This window comes from Cottoperca gobio, chromosome 8, assembly GCF_900634415.1.
Source record: "Cottoperca gobio chromosome 8, fCotGob3.1, whole genome shotgun sequence".
NCBI lineage: Eukaryota > Metazoa > Chordata > Actinopteri > Perciformes > Bovichtidae > Cottoperca > Cottoperca gobio.
Window position 1 is genome coordinate 3,715,702 of NC_041362.1, and position 10,000 is coordinate 3,725,701.

The 10,000-nt window shown below is 41.9% G+C and overlaps 1 protein-coding gene across 2 annotated transcripts in view; it reads left to right on the forward strand.

Annotated features, from left to right (window-relative positions):
• Positions 1-5,221: 5,221 nt before the first annotated feature.
• mylk5 (myosin, light chain kinase 5) overlaps positions 5,222-10,000 on the forward strand; it is an 11,421-nt gene continuing 6,642 nt past the window's right edge. Inside the window, exons 1-5 of one of the 2 annotated variants that reach the window (XM_029436719.1) lie at positions 5,222-5,595; positions 8,331-8,480; positions 8,993-9,145; positions 9,407-9,559; positions 9,984-10,000. The exon at positions 9,984-10,000 is cut by the window's right edge and continues 19 nt beyond it. In XM_029436719.1, coding sequence (XP_029292579.1) covers positions 5,460-5,595; positions 8,331-8,480; positions 8,993-9,145; positions 9,407-9,559; positions 9,984-10,000 — 609 coding nt within the window. In that variant the 5' untranslated portion in view covers positions 5,222-5,459. Of the gene's footprint in view, positions 5,596-8,330; positions 8,481-8,988; positions 9,146-9,406; positions 9,560-9,983 lie in introns of those variants that run through there. The other variant, XM_029436720.1, reaches the window with a different exon arrangement.

Below are 10,000 nucleotides of genomic sequence, written 5' to 3' on the forward strand. Positions count from 1 at the left end.
AGAGACAGAGAGAGACAGAGAGAGACGAAGAGAGACAGAGAGAGACAGAAGAGAGAGAGAGAGAGACAGACAGAGAAAGAGAGAGAGACAGACAGAGATGAAAGAGAGAGACAGACAGAGAGACGACAGAGAGAAGAGAGAGAGACAGAGATAGAGACAGACGAGAGTACAGAGAGAGAGAGATCAGGAAGAGAGAGACAGATGAGACAGAGAGAGAGACATACAGAGATACATAGATAGAGACATACAGAGATACATATATAGATATATAAGATATAATATATATAATACATATATACATATATATATATATATATATATATACATATATAATATATATATATATATATAATATATATATATATATATATATATATATATATATATATGTATGATGTATGATGATAATGATGGCATGTACAATGTTATAATGCAATTTTAGGCTCCCCTCCAAGTAACTCCTGAAATTCTTCATTATGTTGGCAATCATGGCTCCATAAGGTGCCACACAGTGTGTTATACCAGAGAATAAAGCATCCTTGTCTCCTAAAATGTATAATATTTCCTCTAAAGGTCACCATGAGACTAAAGAGTGTTTATTAAACCAGGGCACGACAGGTTGGAGCTCAAAAGATTGATGATAGGCCAGGTTTCTAGATATACAGTATTAGTCTGTAATGAAGCTCCAACATATATATTTATATTTATACTTACAGTAAAGAAGTATTACAGAGTGGAGAACATACTATGTTAAATGATCAGAGTTTACACAGTATTACAAACACGGGAGCGTATGAGAAGCTAAAGAAGCACTAGACAGCGTACATGTACATAGTTGTCCTCCAGGTGGCGCCAGTGTCTCCATCCGTGTGATGGTTGTAAAAGGGCTGACAGTGAAAAAGTGTCCTTTTCTGTAGTCCTGACTTCCTATATTGTCTATTCTATTCATTCTTAAGTATGACTTACTCTTTATTCCAAATAATTGTCTGCAGTTCCCATATCTTTACCTGTAATAAGCTTAATAACAGAAGTTTTGTATCTGCAACAAATTCCTCAAAAGAATCAAGAAACTTGTGTTTTTCAGCAGAACTGTTATATTCTACGTCCTAAATTGTATTTGAAGTTGTGCATGCGCGCTACCCTGTTACCGAAACCTTTTTAGCTTGGCAGAGGAAGTGAAAAACTGTTCGTCACATCACACAGAGGAAATGGCATCAGCAAGTCATGTGCTACCACCATGGGTAGACCAAAGGTAACTCTTTTATTTTTAATACATTTCCAATCTTTTCACTCCTGATGGAGTGTGGCACTCACACAAACGCAACGCTGTTACTCACATTATGAGACTAAAACAAATTCATTTCAAACGTATCTTTCTTTACTTAGATATCTGAGTGTGTCCATTCCTTGACAGTAGCATTAAATTGTGCAGCTAGCATTAATTCCTCAGGTAAACGCTAAAATTAGCATTGATTTGCAACCCTGTTACTATAATTAGAGTAACAGGGTTGACATTGACACTGGTTCCTTGTTTGAATCTCAGAACATACCTCAAGGAGCCCCTGCTCGCTCTGAAGGTCGTGTCTGGCCGGGTCAAACCTTTACTTTTAATCCAGTAACAGTCTCAGAGGTGCATAAAGCCCTTAAAAGTGTAGACACAAGACAATCAGCAGGTCCAGATAACCTGGAGCCAGACTTTTTAAAGTTAGCAGCTGATTTCCTCGCCTCGCCCCTGGCCTATCTTTTCAATCTATCCCTGGAGACAAACGAAATTCCCCTTATTTGGAAATCTGCTTTATTTCTCCCACTGTTGAAAGGGGGGTGACCCTACTCTCCTAAACAATTACAGACCCATCTCCAAATTGTCTGTCTTAAATTTCTTAGACAATAGAGAACATTGTGCAGCACTTTGTATTGACTTGTCCAAGGCTTTTGATACAGTGGATCATGCCTTATTGTCACAAAGACTCTACAGGTCTCTCAGATCAAGCTGTCTGTTGGTAACTATTTATCAGGCAGATCACAGTGTGTGCGGGCAGAAGGTATAACTTCTAGTTCTCTTAATGTATCCAAGGGTGTGCCACAGGGATCGGTTGTAGGACCATTGTTATTTATCATTTATATAAATAATCTTAATCACAATGTTTTAAATGCAAATTTCCATTTTTATGCTGATGACACAGTAATTCACTGCTCTGCGTCCTCCCCACATCAGGCTCTTCGTCAGCTCCAGACTGCTTTTAACATTATATAATGTAACTTGTGTGATTTGAAACTTGTTTTAAATGCTGGAAAGACGAAGCTCAGCTAAAACCAGACACTTGAACCTCCCTCCTGTCACCACTTCACAGGGTTCTGAGACTGAATCTGTGTCTCAGTTCAAATATCTTGACATTATCATTGACGATTCTCTTTCTTTTAAACCTCACATGTTAGAACTTTTGAAAAAATTAAGAATAAAATTAGGTTTTTACTTTAGAAACAAGTCCTGTTTTTCTTTCGAGGCCAGAAAGAGATGAGTCTCTGCAACGTTTCTGTGCTGGACTATGGAGATGTTGATATATGAATGCATCGTCTCAGTGCCTCAGCTCTCTGGATACCGTCGACCACGGGGCACTGAGATTCATAACAAACCTCAAAACCCTGACGCACCACTGCACCTTATATGCTCGTGTTGGTCTTCCCTGACCACCTGTAGACTGAAACACTGGCACATCCTTATTTATAAAGCTATTCTTGGTGCTCTTCCACAATACCCTCCTTTCCAGCACCTTGGAGTAGACTTTACCAGGAAGGCTTAGAAGTGTGATACCCCTGTAGTTGGCACACACTCTCTGGTCCCCCTTTTTAAATAGGGGAACCACCACCCCGGTCTGCCACCCCCTAGGCACTGTTCCAGACTTCCATGCAATGTTGACGAGGCGTGTCAACCAAGACAGCTCCTCCACACCCAACGCCTTCAGCATTCCTGGACGCATCTCATCAACCCCAGCTCACAAAAGTTTCAACTAATGTCCTTTTTATAGCTTGATTAATTATATGAATAATGTATTTGAGCAAATATTTCAAATTAAATACTGAAATTGATAAAAAGTGTGACAATTGAAATGTTGGGCAAGTTTCATCCAAAACTACATGAGCATTTAATATAAATGTGACTTTCTTTACTTAATAGTGAAAAGTTTTATTGAAGAATGTTTTTAAAAATACCTTTTGCTGCTTAACGAGTATGTGTCACAGGGTCGCACAACAAATAAAACGTCTAATAAAAAGTGTACATTTGATGCCTTTGCTGTCCAAATCACTTTTTTTGATTGTTTATTATCTGTTTTTCCTAAATACATAACAAAAAATAATAAAATAAAAGGTTCATTTTTCAAAAGTGTTGACGTCTAACTTGTCCTCCAATTCTGGAATGACACATTTATCTTTATCTGAATCCTTTCTCCAGTCTGCTGCGACTATCTGCAGTCTACATCTACTCTCTTATGTTTGGAGTGAGGAGTCACGGTGGGTAGTTCTGCAAAGCCAGGGGCTCAGCGGTCGCTTAAGGCCCGAATAAACTACCTGCACATACCATCAACTTAAAGCTGCAGCATGCACCTTGGGGGGGGAGTAGATTAATGGGTCAGTCCGCTCGTCCCCTCCTGGTCTAGACTCTATTGTGTGTGTGTGTGTGTTTGTGTGTAAGTGGCCCGCTGCCTACATTACATTAATTACGCTCTGAGCCGATGCTCTGCGGGAGAGATGCAGCATTATCACTCTGTTTCCTCTTAACAAGCAGAACTGCAGCTTCAGACTCTCTGCCAACTTTCTCCGGGTGTGTTTTCTTTTTCCCTGGGAAGCTGTCACATATTATTAAAAGCTTTGAGTCAGACCTTATTAGATATTGGTGTCTATCATAATGTGCAGCACATACACAAAACGGTGATTTGTTTTTGTGCTGTGACTCTTCTCATAATATCAAAGCAACGATTAGCTTCACCTGCAGGGACGATTAACATCATTACTATACGATCGGAGTCCTTCATTTAATCCCTCACATGGCGTGTGGGCGAAAGGTGCGATGCTTACGTCATTCCTACCTTTGCAAGTTGAAGCCTGTGTCTATGTGGTGATCCTAAACAAGACATTGAGCAAAAGTGACTAGATTGGTTTTTAACAATGGAGTTCTAGTGAATTCCAGTGGTTTCATCCGATCTCTGCGTTGATTCTTATCTCAGAGGATAACAAGAGAGAGAATGTGGTGTTTATCAGACACTGGGTCGGGCTACCTGTTCCAAGCAACACTTTCAATGCTTTACAACATCTGCTCTTTTTAAGCAGGGATGCATTTCACACATTTGTACAATACCTACTACTAACACTATAAAATTCTCCATCATCATCCTTACAATGGTGCCTCTGTGTGTGCAGCCTTTTGGTAAATGTTTAATTTGGGAATTCTTCCCTGACAGAAACTAAAACAAGCCCCTCACAGAGCTTTTCTGTGTGATCACTCATGTGGAATTTAGGGGTCTGGGGTGGGAGTGGAGTGGAGCGAGAGTTATAATCACAACCAGTGGGCTTCTGCTGTGTCCACTGAGCTTGTTATTTCCTCCCTAATGATTGCATCCCATAATGCACAATGCAGACTGTGTGATCTGTTGGGTCTCGACATCAAACGTTCATTGTAAGAACAGCAGTCCCCTCTTGAGACATCCCTGGTTGCCATAGCAGCAGGTGGATCAGTTCAAGTGACGCTGTAACCGTGGAAATAGCCCCCTTGTGTGTGTGTGTGTGTGTGTGTGTGTGTGTGTGTGTGTGTGTGTGTTTGTGTGTGTGCTCACTGTACCACTGGCCGGCGCTCAGACTTCTAACCCACATAGGATTTATTTACGAGCCTGTCGTTCACAATCACAGTTCAACAATCCACAGGCGTGAAATGAACCTTTGCTACGCGGGCGTCACAGAGTTCAGTTGCATTGATAAGTGAGGGGGCAAACAGGGAAATCAATAAACGGCAGCGCATTCGACAAACACCACACAATATGACCTTTGGCTGCACGGGTAGATAAGTCCTCCCCCTCCTTTCCTCCCCTCTCCCCCTTTCCTGCCTGTCCTTGTTTCTGTGGCGTGTGACTATGAGGTAATACAGACAGAGGTTTGAGCTGTGGAGGATCTGGCATTAGAGTAACTTTGGAGAGATAAGAGATGACTGGACCTGCCTGAGGAGGCCAAAGCGAAAGAGAAATGTTTGTGATGTAGGTGGAGTCAGTGTTGATCAGGGGAGGGTGAGAAAAGCGAGCTTGAACATGTGCAGAGAAGTGTTAAGAGCGAGGGCAGCAGGTACTTTTGGTGTCACAGAACAGAGAGACGGAGGCAGTGGCAGAGAAGAGAAGTGTGATAAGCAGCTTGGGAAATGACTGTGTGAATTATTTGTTGTTCCGTTCAGAGGCCTCGGTTGTTCTCACACAGAAATGAATGGTGATGGCGGCAAACGGCGTTATGTGTCAACCTTCAGTATGCAAATCAAGCCGCCCTGTGCATCGTCTGCACCGGGGGACGGGCCGGGGACTATGGACACCAGGACCTCAGACACTTGCATTGACACAGGTGAGAGCTGCATGAGAGAGGGAGAGAGGTGATTCATAATTTAAAGGTGTGTGTGTGTGTGTGTGTGTGTGTGTGTGTGTGTGTGTGTGTGTGTGTGTGTGTGTGTGTGTGTGTGTGTGGTGATGTCAGTGTTCTAATATACAAGCCTGAACATGGGGATGCTTCAGTTTAGTGAGCTGCAGAAATCAACTTGGATTTTATTTAATCCTGGTGTAAAAATATTTTCCCTCCAGAGAAACTCACAAGTTGATATTCAGTGTTATGTTTGAATGTGCAAATATGTGATTGGTAACTGTATATGGGATCTTTAAAAGTAAAAGCATTTAAGTATTATTAGCTAAATGTACTGTCAGGGTGTTACTATAATATATGAGGTTTCTGGATTAATATTGCTGCTGCATTAATGTGCATGTACTGCTGTAGATGTTTATGTTTGTGCTAATGTTTTAGTATAATCTACAGTAATGCATCATATCCTATAAGATCATCACTTGTTTGCAGCCTCACTGTCCTGTTAGAACCTCTGAAGAGCTCAGATTTTCAGGTTTCAGCTTTGTGACGATGCATTCACCAGCAGATCCAAGAGGCTTTAAAGATGTTTTATTAAGCTTAAGGATCTGGAGAATTGTCTCGTAAAGCAGGCATGTCCAAAGTCCGGCAAACAAATATAAAGTGCATAAAAAACTCAGCATTACGCTGAATTAGTGGGGGCCCTGAGCGTGTGTCTCTGCAACGAGCCGGTCTAATATAGAGGGATAAACAGTAAAAGGTTTCTTCTCTTAGCGACACGGTTAGTCACTAAGTATGACGCTCTCAGTGCACTCGCATGTGTTGATGTGGTGACCATCATTAATTCTTTATGTCCTTCTTGTTCATGTTTTTTTCTTTCAAAGAACTCCAAGGGCTTGTCTTTTATTGCCGGGTGCCGGCCTTATGAAGGCGTCGTTGCCTCATTTGCGAGCCTGCGTATTACGCAGAGAATCACCTGTAGCGATAAACACGTATTTTAAGTAGGACTCCTGATGTTGTCTCTTAAATGCCTCCTCATGGGGTCTTTTGTTGCTTGTGGGCTTAATTTTTTTGAAGTAAAGCATCACTTGACTGAGAGACGAACGTCTTGACATGTGTAAGGGGCCTTACACATGCTGCGTTTTAGGCGCAAACGCTATCTGGCTCTGTAACGTGACCTTTTACACATCTCAACCACTGCCCTCAAACCAGACCTGTCGACTTAGATCTCAGTGTCACCCTTCTCATTGGTGTCAGTAAGTTACCCGTTTCTTGCTCAGTCTGAAATTCTGAATATTTTGAACAGTAACATCGATCACTGTTTACAGTGAAAAGCCAAAAGCACAGTTAATATATGCACTTGGACTTATAGCACTTATTTAATTAAACTCTTGAATAAGATGTGGCTATAACTGTTGATGTTATGTACTTTCTGAATGATCTAGTAAAAGACAAGAGCACAATTCCCATGTTTTAAACTTTAATGATAACAGAAAACTGTGCATTACTTATAACTCCTGTTTAAAATGAACATGAGGTAGAGATATTAAGCTTTTCCATATAGTGTGTTCAAATGAAATGAAAGGCAGAATTGTGTTTTTAGAGTTGTTCACACCTGCCTGAGTGGCTTATATTTAGCGTAAAGTGTAAAGTTTGGACACCCCTGCCATAAAGGAACACTTCGTGGTTGTCACTGGACATGAAGGGGATACACATCTGAAATATGAAGAGTAAAAACTGCAATACATCCCACCTCTGAGATGTACTGCAGTAGAAGTAAAGCTGCTCTACACGTACTTTGTTACATTCCACTACTGATATTATTTCAGTGTAAATTGTCATCCAGATGTTTTCAAACACTTATGTCTATCGGATAACAATATTCTACATTATCTTTTGCATGTCAAAACATCAGGAAGTGTTAAAAGCAGACGTGTGTCAGCTCGGTTTTGAAAGTTATCAGCCGTAGAAGGTGTTTAGAGCAACCTAACCCTAACCCTGTACGTAACCTGTAAGCCTTTAGTTCAGCTCGCCTGTTATCATCAGTAATCACTGACCTGCCAGTAAAAGCTTGGAGGTCAAAGAGTCAGGATGTGAATGGGAGACCCTCCTCTCTGTGTGTCTGTGTGCAGAGGGGCTTTAAACATCCCAGGATTGTAAACACTGGCTAAAGGTTGATTGTAAAAACACCATAACTAGTATACAGTGTACGCCACTAGCTCTAACATGGAGGCTGCGGGTCACAGAGTAGTTTAATGTGTTGCACTTGCAAGCCTTTAATTAATTGTACGTGTGATACCACTCAATGTCAGCCTGTGGTTGCGATAATGTGCTTTTGATTCATGAAGCTTCACTGGATCAGGGGGAGTGCAGTTCCTGAGCATACCCACCCCCACGCTTCAAGCAAGAATTCAGCTCTGATATCAGACACAAACAAAGAACAAAGCTTTAAAGCACAGGACGGATGTCAGTGCTACGGTTTTCAGGGCAGTTTGTGACCTGAATTCACGTGTTAGATAAAAAGAAGAACAAAGAAAAGATGAAATGTGAACTGTTTTGGTCGAGGAGAAGATGTGTTTAGCACTTCTGGCACGTGTTATTACTCATTTAAGACCAAAGAGTATATAAGTGTGACAAGAGATGCAGCTGTGTGAAGTTTATAAACCCTTGACATGCGTGTGTTGCTCTTGTTTTCTGCATCTCACACATCCGTCCACCCCTCTCAGGATCCGTTAACCTTTCCTGTCGTAAATGTCTGGATCCACCCGTCTTCATAGAGCCGCTGCAGGACTGCTGCGTGGACGAAGGAAACGACATCACGCTGCGGGGCGTTCTCACCGGAAGTCAGCCGATCAAAGTGTCGTGGCTGCACAATGGTGAGCAGGGACAATTTACACTTCATGCATCGAGAAGTTTGCCTGAGATCAGACGTTGACCGAAAGTATCCTACACAGTATCCAGTTCCTTAATTTACACATTACAAAACAAAAGCAGCAAGAACTCACTTTTGGTTTTCGAACAGGTTCTTTACAGTTTGCAAGGTCTTTGTCTAAACAATCGACCCTTTCAGTTAACCTTAAACACACTCTTTGTACCATTTTAGATTCTGTTTGTCTACACATTTCCCTTAACGTTTGGTATTTTTAGAGACTTTGGGATATTCATCATAAATCAAAGCTAAGTGTGGGCTCGAACAATGCAACAGGCTTTGTAACGACAGATCCACAACAGGGTTCAAGAGGTCAACAGCGTATTTAACCCTCCTGTATCCGCCATCATTATCAGCCCTTCCTTCCCTCACATGCCTTCTCCTCGTGGTCCTCTCTTGCACTTTACACCGGGACAGAGAGAGAGTGTTTCTAGCATGTTTGTTTGCTCCTATGGGCAGGTGAAGTGGCCCGTTTTGGGAATCCTTCCTTCAATGGCAGGGAGATGACTTTTGTGGTGAGGGATTGCTTGCCTGAAGATGCTGGCGCCTACACATGCCTGGCAGAAAACAGTGCAGGGAAGACGTCCTGCTGTGCTGCTGTGTTCGTCAAAGGTGAGGAGGGAGACGCTGGGACACACTGGACACTGCTTTATAATGCACATCAGAGGACATTCATGCTCATGAGTTCGATTCTCCAGAAATGAGTCTACAACACGATTTTAGAAGCTTATAAAATGCATCATGCACTTTGTAAGGTTCCTCATTCTATGAAATATATATTCTGCAAGTTACTCTGATCACAATAAGTAGGTAGTTTCATTTCTGATGTTCTGCTGTCTCTTCTTCTCTTCCTCTTAATGACGACCAATCCAGACTTTGAAACTATCTGTGGTGTGCAGAACCGTGTCTCAAAAGTCCCAACTTCTGCATCTAAGAGCATCGTGGAGAACGGAAGGTCACCACAGTCTCCCAAAGACGAGCTACCTGCAGGCTCTGATGAGCTGAGCCCAGTTTTAACTCCAAGAGGTAAATCATTCATATCACATACAGCACAGGTGCAAAGGATTTGATCATTCCTATTAGGAGTCAATGTATTATCACAACACATACAGTGCAGCTTCCTTCCTTCCATGTTTTGATACACCAAGACACATATCTCGGCCTCTTGTCCATACTTTTAACTCCTTCCGGACGTCCATGTTAGATTTTTAAATAAATAGGAAACTCATCATTTCCAGTCCTTGTGCGATTGGTTGTCGGGCAACACATGCACCAGTGAGGAGTTTTGCAGGACAACATTTATACACCCACTAAAGGTTCTCGGTCCCAAGTGAGCACCATGTAGGGAGGTGGACAGTGTACAGTACAACCTGCTGAGTGTGTACACTGAGAGCCACACCTCCATCATTCAGTGAAGTAAAACCTACCTGCGCTTCATCTGTCTCTGCAGAAGTCGTCCCAAAGAAG